General features: G+C 37.1%; 1 protein-coding gene across 3 annotated transcripts in view; it reads left to right on the forward strand.

Annotated features, from left to right (window-relative positions):
* Positions 1 to 23,406, forward strand: part of SHOC2 (SHOC2 leucine rich repeat scaffold protein) — a 68,453-nt gene extending 45,047 nt beyond the window's left edge. For all 3 annotated transcript variants that reach the window (XM_086752307.1, XM_086752309.1, XM_086752308.1), the window contains exons 4-9: positions 8,941 to 9,071; positions 12,582 to 12,770; positions 13,825 to 13,947; positions 16,057 to 16,194; positions 16,690 to 16,807; positions 18,747 to 23,406. In XM_086752307.1, coding sequence (XP_086608433.1) covers positions 8,941 to 9,071; positions 12,582 to 12,770; positions 13,825 to 13,947; positions 16,057 to 16,194; positions 16,690 to 16,807; positions 18,747 to 18,955 — 908 coding nt within the window. In that variant the 3' untranslated portion in view covers positions 18,956 to 23,406. The remainder of the gene's footprint in view (positions 1 to 8,940; positions 9,072 to 12,581; positions 12,771 to 13,824; positions 13,948 to 16,056; positions 16,195 to 16,689; positions 16,808 to 18,746) is intronic.
* The last annotated feature ends 259 nt before the right edge of the window (positions 23,407 to 23,665 follow it).

The raw sequence follows: 23,665 nt of genomic DNA on the forward strand, positions 1-23,665 counted from the left end.
CATATTCAAAGCCCTGTGCTATACTCCTGCCGTTTGCTGCCACACATTGACTCAGGAGCTGAAATCACAACTGTCATGAAAGCAGATATTATGTGGAGTAGCTTCACCATTTTTTGCTGCCTGAAATTGTGCTACAAGCTAGACTTCTAACCTGTTTAGCCCCAGTGTACCTCTGACAGCACTGTTGAGCTTCTAAAACTTACAGTTGATAAAACATGAAGCATTGTGACCGGAACTGGGGATATGTAATTGGTACAGCTTAGGTTATACAAATTGTGGCTGAGAGCTTTAAGCCCCTAGAAGTCCTAGTAAAGATACTTCTGTAGAAAAGTGGAACTACTTTAAAATGGTATTTTAAGTGTAGCAGGCTTAGCAAAAACTGGAGAAGTCTTGTTCTGAAGTGTCTGACAAGTGCGCTAGTCCTTATGAGACCCGCAGAGGATCCGCAGTTCCCTCAGTGCTCAGGGGTGATGCTCATACGTGACTGAGGGGTTTGCTGTTACTAATTACTCACCACTCTGATGGAGGTAAGCGCGTAGGCTCCTGCTCCAGCTTTGATGGCAATATTCACGTTCTTAAAATCTAAGCACGTGACCTAGTGCTTTGGTCTGTGAGCAGTCCGTACTTTGCAGGATCAAGCCTGTTTCCATAGGGTCACATTGGGAGGTCTGATCAGCGTTCAGTGCTTTGTCTAAGGCTTTGTTTTTGGACCGTGCTATTAATGAAACATTTTAAATTAGATTCTGCTACTATTGGGCAATCACAATAAGCTCAGCCTTTTCTTTATCTAGTGGAAAGCAGTGGCTTGCCCTCTTTTATTCTCATTTTTAGGTTATTATAAGTCTTTGCTCATTCTCATGGTGGCCTCATAAAGGGAATGAAGCTTCTGGTTCTTGTTGGCTTCAATTCTACCCTTAGTAAATATAAAGCAGTGAAGTTGGCTAGAAGATAGTGAGTGGCAGGAAGAGGGTAAGTGGGAAGTGACTGCTCCCTGCCTCTTCCAATGCAGAATGAGAGGGATGAAGCAAAGCTGGGAGGTGTCGACCTCAAACCAGTAAAAAGCAGAGTGTTCTGCATGCGATGGGTAAGGACACTTGGGTGTCAGTGTTAGCACAGGTTGCTGTAGATGCTAAAAGCTCACAGGGCAACGTGACAATTATGCAGAAGAAAAATGTGTCGATTGCTGCTAAATTAGTGAAGTTATTGAGCTGCATGCTGTTGCATCTTCCCTTGGCTCTTGGGGAAGTTTCAGGGTGTGCTTTCCCATTTCTTAGGTTCTTCTCCAAAGAAGAGAACTGCTGTTGGGCATTTTTTTTTTTTTTTCTGAAAAGAAGGTAGTAGGTGAATCTCTGGTCTGCATACAATAATTCTCACATCCTTTAGCTAAAATTATAAGTGTATGTTCATGTGTTATGTATTTTATATGTCTAGTCTATATAGTAGGGCAAACTTAAAAAATTAAACACATGTATCACTTAGGAAAGATTAATGTTTTTTCTACACTGCCAGTTAGGTGTAAACTCTTCCTACAGTGTGATATACATTTATATAAAACTTTAATTTCACAGGAAGGTTTTAAGTAGTCAATTGAAAAGGAAAACAAAACTACCAATGAAAAATTAAATTAAATGCATATAAGTAGCTTTGTGTTATTGTATCAAGTATGAATTGAGTAAAATGAGACACTTTCATTGATAGCCCAAAAAAGCCCCAGCTGTTCTTTTAACTCTGTTGCAGTGTGAAATGTTTTTGTATTTTTGTATCACTTTCAACTAACTATAACTTCCCTTTTTTTTGTTTTAATAAATAAATCTCAAATGCAAGCCTGATACAGTTAAATACATATGTACTGTTTTTCTTTAAAAGTTAGGCTAGCTTCTATTGGCTTATTAATTCGAGTTTATTGATTTGATGTGTATTTATGGAAATATTTTTAATTTATATTTTGATTGGATATTCTTCCTGGTGAGGCTGGGATGGGGACTGTTTATTTTAGGGAATATACGTACCATCACACAACAATTAGATGTGGAAACCAATATGTACAGCCATATTGTAACTGCAGCTCAACATTTTCAGAATCATTTGTATAGTGCAGAAAGAGAAGGCCCATAATCTTATTTTCATTATGTAAGAAGCAGGTACAAGGGAAGAGTGATTCAAAGGAACACATCAGAATAGAGACAAGCAGGTCTGTTAGTTACATGCATTTTGGTGGATGCATGTTAAATGAAGTTGAATTTTCATAGCTTAGACAGTTTCAGAAACAAGTCACTAGGAGTTTGTGCTCTTTAGCCTTATGCAGGTGTTGTGTACGTGGTGCATGTCAGATACTTGAACCACTGTCACTCAAGTTTTGCCATCATCTTGTGTGCATCTTTCGCACGTATGCAGTTGGCAGTGATTATGATCTTGAAGCAGGGTTGAAAAATAAATAACTGCTGACATAGTCACACTTTAGCCTTAATCTTGAAATAACGAGGGAAAATCTGTCTTTGGTTGATACTATTAGACTGAAAATAGAGAGGAATCTCTGCTCTCCTCAAATGGCACTTCAACCAGTAAGGATGGTAGGGCTCAATTTTAAGTTTATGTTATTTAACATAACATTTAGCTTTCTAATAAATAACATCTTTTAGGAGAATTCCTAGACTTTGTGTAAGGAGGATAATGCACTTTGGTTTGAGCAGGCCAAAAAAATGAGGGACCCTGCTGACCTTGTAATTTCTTAAGTCTGAATCTGCCTCTTAGTGGCCTGAATATATCAGGAGGTATTGATGGCTGGAAAGAAAAATTAAAATACACTAAAAATCACTTTACTGTTAAACTAGTAAAATCCAGAGTTTGTGAGTCAAGCTTTGTGTTGTATTCAATGATACCTTTGTATTTGGAAGAGTATAATTACATTTTATGCTATGGCTTTGGCTTTGGTAGAAATGACCAGGAGTGATTCTGTTCTCATCTACAGTTTTCCTGAGTGGTTGCCCTCCCACTCCATCACATTTATGTCCCTGTTCCCAGTTTTCCTAAAACATTGGCCTTTAGCTGGAGCATATTAAACATTAGGGATGTTCCAGCCCTGCAGATTGTAGAAAGGATTTGTCCTCTCTCAAGTGATTGATTGGTGAGGCGAGTTTACATTCATACAAATCTATAGGCTTTGCTGTAGGAAGGAGTTGCTCTGAGATAAGTAATGACTATGGGATTTTGTTCTACTTTCCCTTGCAACATGCTCACCGAGATCCCATTCAGGATGTCTTGCCAGACCAGTCACTTTGCAATGTTGGACACTAGCCGATGTCTTTGCTTGTGGAAAGCAATTGAAGGTTAAAATGGTTTATCTGAAGCCTTTCATTTTACTCTACAGCTGTCAGGGGAAATTATTTGCTTTCTGACAAGAGATTAGATTAAACATGTCAACAGCTCCTTTCACCTAAAAATCTGTGAAACTGTTCAACAATTGTCATGGAGTATGGCCGACATCTGGAAAAACTAATATGTAGTAAGTACAAAGTGTGATACAAGTGTCTTCTGACTTACGGCTATTTTAGGTTAGGAGCCCTGTTGAAATATTTGAATGCAGTGTTTAATCTCTATCTATAGGCTCTCCTTTACAGCTTTCAATTCTTTTAAGGCCTTTAGGTCTCACCTGCTTTGTTACACACTCATTGAACCTGTTTTGGCTTTTTCTTTCATATTGTCATCTTTGTTATTCTCACTACAAGACTAATGTGATCTATTAAGCTTAATTAATGTATGGTTTTCTAAAAAGTAACATCAAGTTTAAGGCTTTTTCAAACTGTTTTTTTTTAAATTAATTTTGGATGTACCTTTTGCTTTCTATTTGTTAAAAATGACATTTGGTACCCTTTGTATGCAAAACAGCTATTTGTCTTTTCTAGAAGAAGATCCCTTAGTAAATTATGTCAACTATGCTCCATGAAATAATGTGTGGTCATGTAAAACATGTTCTTTAATAGGTGGCTACTCTTTGTGTGCAAAGTTTAGTCAAATCAAAATCTAAGAATATTTATAGAAGTTATCAAAAATACTTAATAGTGCCGTGTTGTTTGTAGCAAGTTCTTGCAATTCTCTAGTGCATGCTGAAGTTCCTGTATGCTTTTGATCACAATCTCATGGGTTTTTGATGTGCACAGCTCTTGGAAGTCCAATTTGTGTTTTTAATGTTATTTGCGGAAGAGTTTTCTCTAGTGAACAGATTTTAAATTGATCTGATACTTCTGGTTTATTTAGGAGATAGCAACTTACCCTGATAGCAAACCAGCTTGATGAACTAAGTTATGTAAAACAGAGTAATTATTCCATCTTTTAGTAAAGATTCAGTAACATTTTGCACTAAGTAGTGATCATTCATTTAAGGATAGGGAATTTGAAGGATTATTTTAACTAAGAGAGAGAGAAAGGGAGAGGTGTGGTGAATCTCAGAAGAAGAGAGCATTTGCCACTCCCTTTAGAAAGCACTGCTAGGACTTTGAATTAGGAATTTGAATTTATTTATATTACTCAACATACAAGTTCCCTTTCCTCTTGATTTTGAAAGATGCAAGAAAGACATGTTGCTCCTACTTGGAGAACCACTTCTGGTGCTCTTTCTAAAAAGTGTGTTTTTGTAAGCATGGTTTTCTGCTTTGTTTCCAGTCTTCCCTTCATTTGGGGATTGGCAAACACCTATTTTTAATTTGACCGATATTTTTGAGGTACCTTTAATAAAGAATTTAATTTAAACTCTCTATTTAGAGTCCCTTTTATAGTAATAGAGTTTAATTTAATGTTTCTGGATTTGCAGGCTTCCAAGTATTTTTAATTAATTTCTGTGTAAATTAAACAGCTAACCCTGAGAGACATGCAGTCACTCCAGTGAAGTGATTATGAATTCTGTGCTTACGTTGCTTCAAACCTGAGAGCTGGGCAAAGTGGAACCCACTGATGGATGTTATTACACTTTCCTGGTGAGAAAATGGACCTGAAACAAGGTGGTCATGTGAAGTCTGATTCCCAGGAGTGACTGTTCAAACCAAAAGTTGAGCTAAAACAATTTTGCAGTGACATTCTTAGGCCTGGCATAAGTCTGGGGCTCAGTCAGGCTTTAGTATTGTATTTTTAGAAGTACCAATGGACAGGGCAGTTGAGTTTATAAAGTTTTTTGTAATGGGCTTCCTAAGAAAACAAGTCAGGTTTTTATTTGTTGCTTTGTCTACTAGTCATTGCTTTTCAGATGTGGTTACCAGACTGTTCATGTTTGTGAACATCTAGTGCTGCATTTTCTGAGTCACTCTACCTGCGAGGGGCTGTTTTAGAGGAACCGCTGAAGTTTGGTTTCAGTGACAAAAGTACAACCACAAATGATCCTGATGATGGTCTGAGTTGATCGTGATCAGCTGTCACCTTCCTCGCCTTATTTTAGACTTTACCATGTCAGTGGAGTACCTAATGTGGGACCATCTCAGAATCCAGTAGCTTAACTGGGGAAGATGGAGATGAGGGCAGGCACTGCAAAGCAGCTCAGAATATATCAGCTAGGTAATTCTGAGCTTGAGGAGCTATAAATTGGATCATTTTTGTTTGTGCAATGCTCAAAATCTGCTTGTAACAAGGGACTTGTAACAATTTTTCGTATAAAATGGAGTTTGTCACTTGGCTGTTGGAGAGCAGGTGAGGCCTGAGTGTGTTAGCCAGCTGCTCAGCAGCTGGCCCATGGACTGTGAAGACAAATATTAATGTAATTGTACTGAACATTAAATCTAACCCTCCTTGTGCTTAAAACTCTGGGCATTCCTTTTAAAATTAAAAAAAAAAAAAGGGAGAGAAAAAGGGAGAGGGAGGTAAGATTTAACAGGCTGAGCAGAGGGAAGAGCTCTAAAGATCATCGTGTTTTGTGAAGATCTGGCTTGGCCAGCACGTGAAGATGAAAGCTGGTATAGGTTTCTTGCCATGATATATTCACAATGAGGTGTGAATATGAACTCTGATGAGGATGAAAAGATATTCATGTCTTGTGGACACGAGACTAAGTGGCAATAAGTTAGCTGTAAATAAATTCTGGCTTGAAATGAGAAGGTTGCCCATACTGCTTGCATCAGCTGATTGCAGGACAGCCTTTCCAGGAGCAGTCGGAGAGGTGCTACTGGTGAAGCTCCAGCTGATATCTTGCTGCTTTTGTTAAGTTCTCAAGAATAACTGTATTTAGTGCTGTGGTGTATACAGCACTTGGAAGGAGCATGATAGACACAGAACATGTCTTCTGTTGTGCGTATGACATGTCTTTCCCATGGAGGAGAGAGATAACTAGTGGAGAAACAGTGATAATATTCTATTGAGAAATACTCCTTATAAGAAAAAATTAATGAGAGCTGCTATTTGTGCCTCCTTGCTGGTAGTGCCATGAGGATAGCCAACATGTGTCATTCTCTCCTGGAAAATTATGGTACAGTTTGCCTCTCTCTAATGGCCACCTTGTTTCATTTTTCTGAAATGCCACGTTGCTGGTAGGAGGAGAGCCATATACATACAACCTGTGCTCACAATCTGGGAATTGGCGTAGCAACATCATATTGCTAAGCAACAGTTGGCAATCATACTGTCTGCTGAAGCCATTCCCCCCTCATCCTCTTTGAGAGCGCCTGGAAAATCAAGATCAGCGTCTAGCTCAAGGTTTAAGTAATGAAAAATAATAGTAGGTTGATATCTTATTTTGTGTAGAGTTTGTCATTCATTTTGTAAGGAAAGTGTCAAATAACAATGCAGAGAAATGCAGCCAGGATGTACTTTGCTTATTCCTAGTGGGGCGAATCCTCATGATCTTGGTGCCTTGTGATAACGTGTGCATTGTGTGAAGAGAGGCCAGTTTCCTATACAGCCAGCAATACCAGATCTCACCAAGTACAGCATGAAATGGCTGTGTTACGTACAAATGTGTATCTTTGTACTAGTGGATTGTAGGATCAAAATAGGTCTTAATTATTCTCTTTAGTGAACTATAGGATTTAGCCACAAAAGATGAGAGAGCAAGGAATATTGATTGTCCTGGATTTTAAATGCCTTTTCTGGTTAGCGGATGACTGACTTTGCTGCTTTTACAAAAGCTAATTGTATACTTGCTCAGAAAGAAAGCACTTTAAAAAATATAAAGAAAAATCCCAATGGGAGATACTACTAGGTAAGCAACTCTGAGAGGCTACCTGTTGTTCTAACTTTTGTTTTGTTATTGACAATACCAAGTGAAATTTGTTACTAAGCTTGTTAGATAAATATGTGATATTTATCAGATCAGTATCTTGATTTATAAAGCCAGGATAATTTCTTATATATATATAGGATTTGGGGTTGGTTGTGTTTTGCTGTTTGGGTTTTTTGGAGGAGGGGAGTGGGTTGAGTTGGTTGGTTGGTTTTACTTTCACTCCTCTTGTGAATCTATGTTTTAGTAACTACAGTGAATCATACAATATTCCCAATTTCCAGTTTTTATTAGCTACCCTCCCAGCTGCTCAGTGATGTAGGGTCATTCTTACAGTGTATTTTGACCAGACTGGAGAAGCTCAAGAAAGAGGTATTTTGCCACTTCCTTTGCTGAGGCTTTTCGTCCGACAAGCAGCTCCCATTGTAGCATTTGTATTGATTTTCATTCTTAATTTCTTTTTATTTTGTTTCATCCTTTGCTTCCAAGTGTATTTCATACACTACACTTGCTTCTTCCTTTGCTGTACTCCAGTGACCTTTTTATAAGTACATATGTATAGACATTAATATATCATTCCTTTAATAAATATTTAGACTGTAGATATTAAGCTCCCTTCATCTTTTAAAATTATTTCTGGTTACTCTTACTGCCATTTGTTAAATGTTACGTTCCTTTTCTAATGTGTCTTGCTGGTGCTTCAATTTGCAGAATAAATGTGCCACAAGTGGTTGGGAAACAGAGCCTAAAATAGCGAATGTTTTGCCAGGGACTGATAGACTGATGGTGTGAATCTGCTTATAAGCTTCTATGTTTTCTAATCACATGGATGAGCCAGAAGACAAAGCATTGCTCTTCATACTACTTGCCAGTTGACTTTTCAGTGAAGTTCAAGGTCTGACTACCTGCAGGAGGATCTTAAATGCCACATGACATTTCTAGTTCAAAGACATCCTTAAGCAATTGATTTTGATCTTGAGTACTGGTTAGATGTTGGAGATTGGAGCTTAAAGAAGCTTCAGAAGGGAAATTTTCAAGTTTCTCAATAACTTTATTTCCTGATGGAAAGAGATATCACCTGGGACTGCCAACCTGGCAATATTCAGTAAGATTTTTACATGCACTGTTGTCCAGATTGTTGCAGACTTCCTCCAGACTTTTTCCTTCAGTATCATTCAGAAAACTTGGAAGTTTGGGGTTTTTTTCCCCTATCACTTTTGTTGCTTTTGGACGATGGTGAAGGATTGGTTGTGTGGTTTTTTTTTTGTTTTTTTTTTTGGTTGTTTTTTTTTTTCCCCTGTAGAGGAAATTGTTTTGCCAGGACCTGACCTATGTGATATATGCCCAAGTTGTGGTAATATGAGTCACAGTACTGAATGATGCTATCTGTAATTTTAAAAAGTTATTTGGGGACATCTGGAAAATGATAGTTGCTTGTTGGTAGAAAGATCAGGAGAGAAGGACTTCTACAATAGGACATAGGGCTTGCTTGCTTACCGTACCATGCACAACTTAAAAAGAATATGTAATATGTGCGATGTATTTCTACTACCTGGTCCATTTCAGCGTTGGAAAGCACTGTAATCTGGGAATCTCCTGGTTTGGGATAATAGCTCTGTTTCACCATATAAAAGGTTAAAGTTTGAAGTGTAGAGTGTGAGACAACAGAAGAATGAGAAGTCAAACCTTGTTCTGTGCGTTTTTGTTAACCTAACGATATATTAATAACTGTTTCCTACCTGTAGGAAATCTCTCCAGTCTAAGTCGTCTTGGCCTGAGGTACAATAGGCTGTCAGCAATTCCGAAGTCTTTAGCAAAATGCAGTGAACTTGATGAACTGAACCTGGAGAACAACATAATTTCTACTTTACCAGAGGTGAGAATTAGAGGGAGAGGATTTGGGAGGGAATATTGTTGTAAGGCATCAGTGTTTTGTGGAGGGATTGGAACATATGGAATTACTTCATCTTCCAGCACAGCTCTGAGGAATACCCTTTGTTTTCATCTGCATGTGTGTAATGTGAAATAGTGCAATTCTGTACGTATTAGAGGTGTGTCGAACTAGTACAGAAGAACTGATGTCATACAACTTCAGTAAAAAGAGGGAGCAGTACATGTGATTGTGTTTGCTGTCCTGTCCCTCTAGAACACCTTAAATAAGGAGTCCAGGTTCCCACCATTCAAGCCAGATAAGAGCTTCTCAGTGTTTCGGTTTCATGGAGGTAGGGAAGAAGTAGAAAAAGGAAAAATGGGATATCTCTTTCCCCCTCTAATTGAGGCAAGAATTACCTTTATGAGAGTGGGTAGAGCTTGTCACAGCTACATTTTCTTATTTAATTTGGAAAAGTGTGCTGTTGACACCAGTGCAGTATCATCTGGCAACTCATTGACACACCTCCCATCAGTTGTGAAAAATAAAAACTTGTATCATGTTTCAATTTCCAGTGGATCACAGGAGAAAGGGGAAGAGAATCAGTTTTCTTGTGTTTCTTTTCATAGCTACTGAACTTGATTGTCTCACCTTGGTCTCTCTTACGTCAAGCTTAATGTGGGACCAAGGGAAATGTCCATAGTTAGAAGTTCTGGAGCCACCTTGTCAATCTCTTCAAGAAACATGTTCCCTGAACAGAGTGCTTTGCTAGCTCTGAGCTGGAGAGGCAGGAAGTCCTACTCCCCAGTGCATCTGTACCTTTTTCTATACTCCTTCCCTAGAGTTCTCTGAAAGCCCCTGTGGACTTCAGTTTTGCAGTCCTGGATAGCCACAGTAGTTGGTTACAGATTGCTTTTTAAATACAACTTTGTCTGCGGACTTTGAAACTATTTCAACTGTTGGTTATACCTTTCATCCTGTTTTTCCTTTTCTTAGGTCCTTGAGACTCATTTATCAGGGCAGCAGAGTGTGAGATACTTGGCTGCATACTGCATACTTTTGGTGCTAGTAAACATTTGGAGAAAATGTTTGACTTGAAGCGTTAGTGCCTGGGCAGAATTGCTCTGATGACAGGGAAAAAAGAAAAAATCCAGTGTGATTGAGTCTTGTTTTTAATATTTCTTCTGTTGCTTTAGAACTGTTTGGAGGTGAAGGCTTCAGGATACAAAACAGAGTTTTATTCTGTTCTGTTTTAATGATGGTCCAAACTGCTTTCCTAAGCTGATAAAAAAAAAAAAAATTACTATCAAAGAATTCAAAATGTATCTAAAGAGATACATAGGAAACTGTACATAGAAGAAAAAAACAAAATGCATTTGGAGTTGCACAAAGTATTTGTAGTAACAAAGTGCAATAAGTAACTACTTTTTTTTCAGATAAATTTTTAAACTTGGCAATGATAGACTGAAAAGATAGAATTTAATAAACGTTTGGGTACAACTGTCATTTAAGAAAATGCTACTGACTGAAAGCCACCAGGCTGCTTTTAAGATGAGAGCTAAGCTAGCCCACCTCCACCCAGACATATTATAAAAGCAACTACAATTACAAAAAGCTACTGTGAGGGATGATTATTTGCTTTAAAATATGTTCAGTCATTATATACAAAACTCTTTGCAACTGTGTTGCCTTCTTCACACATATTTGCCAACAATATGTTAACGCTTAAGCTGCTACCTTGCAGAAGTGTATAGTTTATACTGTAATCTGTTCAAAGTAAAACATTCTGTGCTATAATACAAAGAACTGTATTTGTAGAAGAAACTTCTGAATTTCAAAACATAGCTGAAGCTGCTGACACAATGCCTAATAAATATTTAATCTTAAAAGGATGGACTGGGAGAAAGCAGCACTGCTACAGCTCTCAGATATAAGAGCATTGTTCTCTTTGTACTGCCAAAGCCATCTTGCTTCCCTTCAAATGTGTTTAATTACTCTAGGCTATTAGAGTGTATTAGCTAACATATTTTTGATATTTTTTGTATGGAAGCAGACTTCAAAAATGACTTTCTGAAATGCCAAGATCCATTTGAAGCAATAAAGTGTGTTTGTAACATAGCTCAGGGACTGCCTAACCCTAGGAGAAAGAATATCTGTTAAATATAGCTAGAAGCAGTATTTTCTAATCAAAGATTATACCAGTTAATGATTACATTTGATTAATACTGATTGAAGATCCATTAGTTTATCTTTAGGGGCAATATTGCTTCACTGATATTTGCCGAGATGCCCCCAGAATTGTATTTCAGTGCTTTAAGTTTTAGCCATGATGTGTAGACAAGTCCCTGTTTAATCGTGTTTTATTTACAATGTTAATAAACTATTCAGAAGAGTAGCCAGAGCTGTCCTGGTGAAACAACAAAGCCATGTTCTTACAGCTTTTACAATGCATACAGCACTGAAATTGCAATACAGAAATACTGACATTAGGAATACGGTTGGAATCATTATCTTGTTACTGCTTATTCCTGATTGCAGATGTTGCATTATTTATGGAATGTAATGCCACGCATAAATCTCCAATTTCTGTAATACTTAAGCAAGTAGAGCTGAATTCAAGTTGGCACAGTAATAAGCAAAGGTGACACTTCAGCAGTAATTTAGATCTCATTATTCATCCCCACGGTTCCAGCAACGTGCTTGGCACGTAACTAACAGATAAACTGAGATCCGCACTGCTGAGATTGTAGAATCTAATTAGACTGCGCAGTGAAATGAGACTGGATTCAATGGGCAGCCATTGCTACCCAGTTTAACTCCAGACTTCTTGCTTCTTATTTCTTAAGGAGAGGGAGTAATAACTTTATGGAAGTGGAGTAATAACTATTCAGGAATATTTTGAAAATGGGGGGGGGGGGGGGGGGGAAAGACTTCTAAAACCTTGCCTTCCAATTCTTTTTCTCTATCCTGCCTTGATTATCTGAAACTGTTACAGCCTAAAAGGAAACGTCTACTAGATGTGTTCACCTTATGGATTGTTACTATATTCACAGTTATATACTGGAAGTAGCAAACACCAGTTTGAAAAACAGAGCCTACAGTTGCTACTTCTTTGGGCCCCGCGCTACTGTGAGCCGGCACCAAAATGGAGTGAGCTGCCCTGCGCTCTGCAGAGCTGCCCCAAGACACAGCAGTGTGTTATTAAACAAATTCCTTTTGGGAGGAAAGAGAGTTACAAAATCTCCTAAACTTGCGCTTTAAAATGTGATATGTTTGCTTTTTTGTGTCTGGCAGTATGTAAGGAGAAAGGGGGAAATAATGTAAAGGCTGACGCCTGTGAGCAAAGATTGTTGCTGCTGGAAGTTTTATCAAACTTAACACTGGTTTATGTGTTGCAACGCTTGTTTAGGGCATGGACTTGGGCGGGAAAACATTTCTAATTAGACCCATGAGGGAAAAGACATGTATTCAAATAAATCTGTCCTAAGTTCCTGGGTGGTTTTCTTCTCTCTACAGGGTCTTTTATCCAGCCTTGTCAAACTGACTAGTTTAACACTGGCCAGGAACTGCTTCCAGTCCTATCCTGTGGGTGGCCCATCCCAGTTCTCCACAATCTACTCTCTCAATATGGAGCACAACCGCATCAATAAAATCCCCTTTGGAATTTTCTCTAGAGCTAAAGTATTAAGTAAGCTGAACATGAAGGTGAGGCACAGAAACATGCTACTGTGTGCAAAATCAATGAGGAGCACTGTTTGCTGCTCCATGAATTTTGGCAAACTTAATGATACAAGGAATGAATTTAAGACGCTGAAGTGGATGCTGCTGCTGTCACATACAGAGATAATTCTGTATTAGTTTAAAAATATACTATCAAGATGTTGTTATTTGTCTTTATTTTTGTTAGTTAAGCTTTTGTCACATTTGCTCATTTGAACAATGAAAACAAAGTTGTTTGCAAAGTTCTCAAATATTCAAAGGAGACATAAGCATGTAGAGTAGCTTATTCCCATCCCCCCTACTGTTACAGTTTAGATTAAAACCAAAATTACGTAAAATATCTTCTTTGAATATATTCTTTTAAAACCTATATTTGGAGACTTTTGGCAGTAGTTGTAGAGCACAGAAGAACCTTTAAGTCTGTACTATGTACACTTAGAGTGAAGAGAACTAGGGAAAAGAGATTGTGTTTTTCTTGAAACAAAAATTCATAGTTCTTAAATTATTTTAAAAAATAATGTTTGAGCAGTATCTAAGCTCAGCTACTCTGTTAGAATATCTTTTGGCACAAATGGATTCTCAATTTGCATTAAGACCATTTTTTTAATCACATACTCATTTGTAACTTTGCATGTTTACCAGCACTTTTTATGACCTGGTTTTTTAGACACACACCCCCTGGTGTGTGTGTCTGATCTAGATCAAATTTTATAGCTACATTTTGAGCAGCAAGATGTTCAGATTAATTTCAGATGCTTTTACTCTGAGCCGTTAAGTTATATTTCCTCTGTGGTGTGTTGTTTGAGGTTTTTTTTCCTTGTTCTTTTTTTTTGTTCTCAGTTCTGTTACTCTAAGTTGGAACTGTTTACTGGGTTTTGAGGAATTTAAAAAATATTTGGCCAATTACCAACATTTTATTCTTCTGATTTAACTATCTACTATTTTGTTATGAAGTATTTTGTAAGCAGTTTAACTTCTCTGATGCCATGCTGACTTCTTGCAAGCGTAGACTTTAAATGTTTTATATGTTAAATCACAGGACAATCAGCTGACCTCTCTTCCCTTGGACTTCGGGACTTGGACTAGTATGGTAGAACTGAACTTAGCGACTAATCAGCTCACAAAAATCCCTGAGGATGTATCTGGGCTTGTTTCTCTTGAGGTGAGAAGAGTATAAGTGAACGGCAAAGTGAATCTCTGCAAATAGGCATTCTCTACTTCCGGTTTAAGTACTACTACTTTTGGGTCAAATAAAGCCAAATAAATATGTGCCTGTGTGCTATTTAAATAGATATGTTGCATGATCTGTTTAGGATTATTGTCAACAGCTTTTTGACTGTTGTTCTTTAGGCTCTAGATGAGCATCTGTGCACTAAGGGCTAAGTACATATGTATTTTCAACTATGTAGAAAGAAATTTTTTCTCAACAGAAAGTTGAGCACTGAGCTCAGTTCGATTCCTGGAGAGACAAGCATGGAAACAGCAGGGATCAGAAAAGCGTAATGAAATGGTCTGCAGACAGAGGTGCCTTGAACGTAGCACTGTGAACCTTGTAGGCAGCGGGGTGGGAATTCTCAGCCTTTGAGGGGGAAAAACTCATAGATTGAAACTGTGAACTAAACCTCTTGTGTCCTCTAGTCCTGTTTCCCAAGGTACCATCAGCAGAGACAAACTGAATTGCCTTGGAGGGACATAAGGGTAGAGGTGCTTGTTCGGGCAGTTGAGGGGACTTTAGCCTCTGTGAGTTGCTGGGAAAAATCTGTTAAAGTACAATAGCAAATGGCATATTTGAAATTGCAAATTTCCAGTGTGATTGCTGCTCTGAATAATTAATAATTCCTCTAGTTTGGGGCAAAAATGATATAGCAGAATAATAGCTATTTAGTGGCCCAGTTCCCTTTAAGTTAAGGCTGTGATTAATGTGACTGGGAAGTTAGTAACTGCTAAGAACTGGATTTGCTGGTGGTCTGCTGGCTGCTGAAGCTGAAGAGCTGCGTGGTCCAGAGAGCTGTTAGCGCTATTTTTCTCTGTAATTAAAGAATCAAATACAAAGAACTATTCGGGCAGTGTTTACGCAAAAGTGAAGGTTCCCACAGCAGTGCTAAGTCAGCTGCCGTTACGTGTAGGTAGTATTTTCTGTTCCTGCCTTTGTTTTTTGATACGTGATTTAAGCGTTACTATTCTTATCATTCTGTGTATATCGTAGCGCATAAAGGAAGGCCACTGAAATACTGCTTGTGCTAATGCTAAGATTCATTTTGATTTTTCACTTTGATTTTTAGCCTTGTTTTCTATTCTATTCCTGCCTTTGGTGTTTCCACGTTACATGAAGCTAGTCAGAGCTGGGATTGGTAGAAGGCAAGAATTTGCAACCTTGGCTGGTTTAGCTGTGCGTGGCTAGCACGAGGGTCCACACTGGGTGCTCTTTCACATCCTTGTGTTTCAATGTGCCTTGTTCAATAACTAGACAATAGAATTGTTTAATAGGTAATTAATTACCTTACTACTCACTGTGTTGTTATGAGGCTTGATTACTTCTAAGGACTGCTGGAATTCTCTGGAGGAAAAATGGTATACTAGTGTAACCCCTGTTAATTTGCTTGTAGTATAATGAATAACTCCATTAAATTACATTGCAAATAAGGATACTTTTCTTGAACCTAGGATATTTAGGATTCAGATTAGGAAGGTGGATAAAAACAAGAGGGTAACACTCTAGTAGGGGTGGGTGTGTGACAGGAGACCATTTTGAAAAGCCAGTGGATAGCTATGCAGTGTTCTGATAAGGGGCTCTCATCTCTATGCCTACTTGCTGCTATTCCTAACCAAAGAGACATAGGGAGAAGACGAAGTATTAAGCTTTTTAAGGAGGACTTGGCAAGCACAGCAAATAATGTAAAACATGGTTATGCGATAGCTATAAGGAATGATAATGAAATGATAGGGAAGCCCTGGAAGAAATGGATTTTCTTTAGTCTTTTGAAGAAATAGTGTTGGTTTTGTTCTGCACTTATTATGTAAAATAATATTTGAAAGAGTTCTCTCATAAATCTGTGTATCTGTATCATTAAAGACTTTTAAAAATCATGTTTATCATTGATTTGATTTTTTTTTTAATCTTTTCAGTTTGCTTCCATAATTTGAATGTACGCTAATCTTGGACTTCATTACTTGAAAATATAAAAAGATCCTGTCTTAATCATTGTTTACCAATTGTGTTGCTGAAATTCTCTGTGTTTGGTTTTTTTTGTTTTTGTTTTTTTTTTTTGAGGTTCTTATCTTGTCAAACAATCTACTAAAGAAACTCCCCCATGGAATTGGAAATCTACGGAAACTCCGAGAGCTAGATCTAGAGGAAAACAAACTGGAATCCTTGCCAAATGAAATAGCTTACCTCAAGGATCTGCAGGTGAAACAATAATGGGCTGAGATAAACATCTTGCGTCCTTTATTTACACCATGCTGATTTAATTGCAGCTAATTTGATGAGGGAAACTATTTGGGACTGGACATAGAACCAAAAGTAAAGAATCTTTTGCAACTTCATCCGCAGTCTGTCCCGACTAATTCTTCCCCAGATTTATCAGTTAATATGGAACAAACAAATTTTGAAGACTTTACCTGTTGTACCATGAGTACAATACTGCCACAGGAATAGCCTCTGATTTTGGTCATGTTCTTGAAAGCTTTTATATTTAGGCACCTATTTCACTATGCAGTATTTTATTTTAATGTTTAGTGGTGCTTAGTAGAGGTCTGAAATGTTATTGAAGGGTAGAATTTTTTTTTTGTTCAAATGCTGTAGAGTAGAACCCATCAACTTATCAGCTTTGTATCTTGTTACTTGCTGTCATTCAAAGCAGAGGTAATTATGTTAATTTTTTAAAATGTGTTTTTCCCTTAGAAATTGGTTCTGACTAATAATCAGTTGACCACCCTTCCTAGAGGTATTGGTCATCTTACCAATCTGACGCACCTTGGACTTGGGGAGAATCTTCTCACACACCTTCCTGAGGAAATTGGTAAGATCCCTTTTTCTGTTTTTAAACAATATGCCTGAGCCAAAGCAGTTACTGACACAGAAGGTAGGCATCTGCTATGCTTTTAAGTAGAGGCCACAAAATTCATGTTAACTTCTAGATATATACAACCTGATGTGAAGTATTTGCCACAGGAACAGCACTATAGGGTATGATTTTTATCTTGATGAACTGTAGTGAAACAAATGGTCTAGCTTTTTTCAGTTTTTTTTCAGAAAGCTGCCAAACGCACACTAACCTGGAATAGTGAGATTCCTTTTCTCTCCAAATTCTCCCCCGAGTTGTGTATTATCAGTCACTCAGGTTCATAAACCTATTGTTGGAGAGACGTCTGTGTCAGAAAAGAAATGCGCTGGTCCGACTGTAATTCCGTGGTGTAGACAAAACCTTGTGTAAGGTATAGACAGCTGAAGCAAATGTTTCTGCTGATAGTCCCTCTGCACACACTTCTGTTTGTAAACCACTGTATTATTTTTCACCTTGATGAGATAAGAACAGAAAGTGAAGAGGAGGAAATCTACAGAAAGAAAGGGAGGAATAGGATTCTTTTTCTCTACTTGAGACATCCAGAGTAAATGTGATTCAGAGCATCTGAAACTGAGAGCACCCATTTATTTATAGTCGGTCACAAGTACCTCCAGAGCATGATTCTGAGCACTTAAGCTAAAATCTTAAAGTTAGAGCTCATTATGGAGGAAAAAAATGACTAGAGGAGCTACACAAAGTAAAATGTGGTTAGAAACAGTCATGTGCAGATGGAGAAAGCTAGGACTTGGTCTGTCTCTCCCAAGCATCTTTAGTGAAGAGCTGTTACAGTTTCTGCTCATCTTGTATGTGCCTCAGTGTGAGAAGGGCCTAAAACAATCTAAATCTGGAGCTTTGTGATTCATTTCATAAGTTAGCGGAGAGAGTTTGGATGCTGTGGAAGTGGGCTGTGGAATTAAAATATGTAAGTAAACTTGAAATACTATTGTAGGAGTACAATTTGGTTATTAAAGCTGGTTGTCCTAACAGATTAGAGAAGAGTTAACTATTTCAGATGTGACTCCTTCATCTGAAGTTATCAACTATTTCCCATTAGTTCTTAGTCTTTCCTTTTTGTTGGTTTTCCATGCCGTGAGTCCTGGCTCCTGCTTTCTCTTGTGAAAGATTAAATAGTCTTTTAGGTTATAGGAGATGTTTATGTTTATGTGTAAGGTTGGAAAATGGGCAATGTTTTGAGGAGGACTTGTACATTTGGAGTGTATTTCAAAGATATGCATTAATTTTGATATTTGATTGCTGTGGAAGAATGGAAGTCTTAAGAAAGAAGAGATTAGTCCATTTTCCATCTTCTGGTTAATCTATATTGCAGTATCTGTAGTAAAGTCAGGTTGTAAAATTTGAATTCAGGAGGAATTTTTCACATGGGTTTGTTCCATTTAATAAATACACTACTGTGCAGAGATCTCTCCTGCTTTCTTCCTGTGGCATGTTTACAGTTACAGCTTCAGGTTTTTAGTGTATGGGTTCTAATTAAATAAAAGGTATGGCATAGGTATTTTTATAGAGATAATACATACTGTATGATATAAATATTTTCTAGGCTCTTATAACTGGATAGCTATTCAATGTTACCTGCAATTGCAAAGCACTTGGCTGAACAGTTATGGTGAAGTCTCTCTCAGTTCCCTTATTCTGTGTATTCTCAATTCAGTTGTTATCTAAAGGAGATGTAGTAATGGCTATTTTTGCAGGGAAACTAAAGCAAACTGGTTCTTGCTTAGGTTCTGGTGCCTGAAAATAGGAGTCCAGATGAGTCACTGACTCTAGGTTCTACATAGTGAAGAATCTTCAAGTGAACTTAGAGCTTCTGTCTAAAAGTTATAAACTGCATGAATAAAAAAAAAAATACTACTTTGTATTATTTTATTTTAACCAGGTACACTGGAGAATCTGGAAGAACTGTATTTGAATGACAACCCCAATCTACACAGCCTTCCCTTTGAGCTGGCTCTTTGCAGCAAACTGTCAATAATGAGTATTGAGAACTGCCCGCTCAGCCACCTTCCACCTCAGATTGTTGCAGGAGGACCCTCCTTCATCATTCAGTTCTTAAAAATGCAGGGACCATATCGTGCCATGGTCTGATGCTAATCGGATTGTCCAATACACTGTACAAATACAAACTGCATTAATGTTGTAATTGTCTGTACATGTATATATAATATAATATATGTGGTTTATATTATATTATATATATATAAAATATATAAATAATATAAAAAGGCAAATTTAAGACTGCATTATGTGTTTCTGCTAATAGAGGAATCATAGCCATTTAGATTTTTTTTATTCTGTAAAAATGCTTGTCTAAGTTTTCTTTGCTGAATTTGATGGAAGTTGTCTGAATAATCTGGAAATGCCAGTTCATTTAAAGCAATTGCCAATGAACTCAAACTTTAAATTTAAGGGACAAAAATAATTTTGCTTAGATTTACTTTCAGTTAAGAGAAATGTATAACCTTTATATAATGAACTTTTCTGTTTTCTCCCTTTTTTTTTTTTGTGTCAAAACCTGAAAGGGTCATGTGTCCTGAGGTTGGGATTTTCTTTTAACTTATTTTGAGATTTGAAGCAAATGGTGTTTTTATATTGTTTACAGTCAGAGTAAATCACTGGATTTTGTTTTATTCTGATTTGCTCTGTTTTAATCAATCATATCTAGAATTTATATGCCTCTGCTGATGAATTTTTATCAACCGGTTTGTATACTAAAAACATGTACTCATCAGAACAACTGGCAGGTGAAAAGGATGCAGTTAAAACAAAAAGAAAAGAAAAAAAAGCTTGAATTCCTTTAAGTCTTGCTTCCCTGAGTTATCCGTTGCAGGCATAACATATCTGAACTGAGCCTTTGCGGTTGGTTTTTTCTAGCACAAGTAAACCTTTTCAGATTGGTAACAACGTGGAGTATACTCAGTGAAGAGCGGTTTTCATTTTGTGAAGTAACAAGTCCATGAGGTCTAACAGTACAGTTAAGTGGCAAGGAAATAATATATATGTACATTTTTATTACGATGTTGAGTCATAAACTACAACAGGCAATTTTAAGGATTCCTTATAGTCCTTGTACAATAAATGAATGTGTCTTACTTTTAAACACTGCAATATATGTAAGTTTTAAGGTTGGTTAACAATGTACTATGGTTTTATATCTTGACTTGCCTTGTACCTCCTTCCATTATGGAACTTCTGTGTCCAAGCACAATATCTTCACACTGTGCTGTTTTGCTGCTGAACTAAATGCACTTTTCCCCACAGCTGGGGCACTTGCTTCAAAATATTCAGTTCAGTATCTTGATTATTCTTTTTTAACTTCATCCTATCTGTTTCAGTATTAAACCGATCTATTAAAAAAGAGGCACCTTTTTCATTTGTGCATAGATGTTGGTAGCTCAAGAGAAACACTGTAAGTAGTGGACATTCAGTTTTATCATGACTTTCTTGGTTGTTTAAAAGGCAGAAGATGCTTCAGGGAGACTTACACTATTGCTGCATTTGTAGGGCCAGTTGTCCTTTTTCGGGAGGGTAGGAACTCAAGGCGGGTTGCATTCCATGGTTACTCAAGAACTGTCCAGTTCATAGTCATTGGAATTGCTGCTGGGGTAGTGTGACTTGAAGGACTGTACTTTTTGAACAAAATCAAATCAACCGATGCCGTGGGAAATGTTTCACATGCGGAAGTTTGGAGAGTATTATTTCTGACTTTTGCGCATGCTTACTTAGACGTATTGCCTTGATCTGTTTGCATTCTGTTTTGTAGTACGTCTTTTCATTAACAAGGAGTAAGTTTAAATGGAAGGCAGGTGGAGATATAAAACCTTAGAGGGCTTAAACATACTGTAAAACTATTGTAGATGTCACTGGATTTTACTAAGTAATGTTCTATTCTTTCTCACACACACTTTCTGTTGCCCCCCCCCCCTTTTTTTTTTTTTTTTTTTTTTTTTTTTTACATCTACTGTAGCTTTTCAGTTTAGACTTTAGTTTATGAAAGGCTAGTTCCTTCTGCCTGAAGTTAATCTTCCTCAGCATTAAGCTGTTCAAATATGAAGATGCTGAAATGCTTAATATCAAGACTATGCTCTAACTTCTGAATATACTGCTAAATCCATATTTGTGCCCTCAGGTCACTAGGGGAAACTGGTTTGATTTACTACGGTTCCTTAAAACAAAAAGTGGCGACCCCTTGTGTTTTCAAGCATCTTGGTCTCATTCCCTGTCTGCTCCTCAATCCCGTTTTTATAGGAGTTGATGGGATTGAATTTGTTTAGTTTGTAAATATGTTGATTATTCACCTTGTTAAGGTACATGGTTAATGACTGTATGATTGGAGCTGATCCTTTCTCACATAAATTCTTGTGGACAAGTTGGCTACCAAAATAGTGCTCGTTACACTCGCTTAAAAACAAATTATTCTTTTCATTACACTTAGAGGAATAAAGCTATGTTTTAATTCATTACTATATTAAAAACAGGATATTTTTTCAAACTTATCTTTGTACTAGTATGGTTGTTGCAATGCCGGATAACCCTGAGCCCTGTTTGAGGAGTTTAATTTTATACATTCTGAGGTGCACACTTATTTTTCAGTGTCTCAAGAGAGATTTGAATAAAAGCAGTCTAAGAGAAGTTCTCATACACGAGAAATCAACTAGAAGAATTTGAAAAGTTCTTTAAAATTGTCCAAAAGTTTAACTATTAAATGTGTGGCATGGATTGGGAATAGATGCATATAAATCTATATAAGTACATACATGGATTTATATCCAAATCTATGCACAGATCCATGCAAATCCAGCTGTTTTGATAATTCAGAACAGCCTTACATCCCGACATAACAGACTTCTGCATTTCCTAGGATGCTGGATTGTTAACTGATGCAGTTTCTAAATTGTATTTAATGCCTGATGACATTCAGTTGGACGCATGTGCTGGCTTATACATGTTTAAGAATTTTGTTTGGTCTAATCGATTAAAGTATGAATGGAAAGAACTTCATCCTGACAAGTGTATGTATACATACATACATATATGTGTATGTGTATCTATATAGGTATGACATATATATGTACGACAGCATAGACAAGGTGGAGAAATTAATTCTTTACGGCATCTTTGAAAACAAGATGGAGAAACAGGTGATTCCCACATACTTGTATTAGATCTTTATCCCACTTGCCCTACTGGGGGAAATAATTTAGAAAGGTTATTCAAGTGTGACAATCTTTACTTTGTGTGAAAGTCATTACCTTGATTGCTTGCTCATAGACCAAATATCAATTTTCTGTGTCTGTGCCTATGTACATAAGAATATGTACATATACACATGCCCCATAAAGACACTATCCTGAATCATGCTTTGATTTAACAAGCTAAATTACTGTACTATAGGCTATATATTATTGTGGGAGTCTGGTTAGGTGTAAAGCAGATTAGGGATGTGTTAAATAATGAAAAGAATGAACAGTTGCAATTGTGACTCATGTTGGTCACAAATTTACTAATTCTTTGCAAAAATGTTTTACCATGAACTCATTGAAGTTCTTTGTCTGTCCCATATTTAGGTTCGTCACCAAAGTTGTCTAGTATAAATGCAGTGGAAATGCTGCATGTAAAGTTGGGTCACAGAATTGTGTAATGGGCACTTTTCCATTTGCCAGATGCTATTGGAAACTTCTAAATTCTTGTACTGTTTTTAGAAAGAGATTTGAGTTGTAGAATATTTGCTTCAGTGCCTCTCTTGGATTTAAGGTTTTCTCTGCAGTTTTATCCATCTTTTGCTAATGTGTGAGAAAGTGCACGTTCAGACTTCTTGAAGGTCGTGTGTGCTCATGTACATGATTTAGTAAATTAGTACTCGAACTGTCTAACTGGGTAGCGCTTAAAACCATGATGTCACCTGGAATTCCAGTATCATCTTTAATCCTGGGAGTTTGAAAAATACCTCTAAATACCTTTTATTTAACAATTAGAAAACTTTGAGAGGTGGGTTTTGTTTTTGTTTTTGTTTTGTTTTTTTTAAACCCAAAATTAAATCATGTTTCTGATTCAGTACAAACCTGTATCAGGGAAGTCTTCATATCTGGATGCAACTAACAATTTTCATGTAGTTAGTATCACGCCTTGGTTGTATCGAATCAGCATGCCAGAATAGCTCCTAATTAGAAATTAGAAATGTGCAGTTGGCAGTAATTTGCACAACACAATCTTCAAGGCACAGTAAGGGCAATTACAAACAAACGATAGTATCTACAAATGCTTTTTGTTTTTATGTTAGCAAAGATCAGAAAATTATGTTTATTATTCTGATGTTTAGGTCTTAACCAGGACTGCACAGGACTTTTGCTGTGGAAAAATACCAGACCACACTCATTTTGTGGTTAAAAGCTCAACAAGAGTGTAAACAATCTACAAAAATGTACTTTTAATCCGAATTATTGTAATGTTCATTGTTATGTCTATATAAAAGATTGCCTTGCTTTTTTATAAAAGTCATTCTGTATCAATGCATTCATTATAAATAGTATATTTGTAAATAAGCTGCCACTGAGTCTTTTGAAAGTTTTCTAGTATTTCTGGTCTAACATTAAGTTGGATGTCAGTCGTACTTTTGCAGTGCCCCAAATTATCAAGAACTGCTTTCTCGTTATGTACTCATCACTCTTCAAGAGACCTCCCCCCCGCCCTCCCAAGTAAAATATAGTTTTTCATGTAGAGCAATTACAGGAATCTTCAAAAGTTGTATGACAGTAACTGCTTTACTCGGTTGTGTAGATTGGACACCTTTTGTAAAGC

The sequence above is a fragment of the Chlamydotis macqueenii genome, chromosome 7 (genome assembly GCF_036417535.1).
Source record: "Chlamydotis macqueenii isolate bChlMac1 chromosome 7, bChlMac1.mat, whole genome shotgun sequence".
In the NCBI taxonomy this organism is placed as follows: domain Eukaryota; kingdom Metazoa; phylum Chordata; class Aves; order Otidiformes; family Otididae; genus Chlamydotis; species Chlamydotis macqueenii.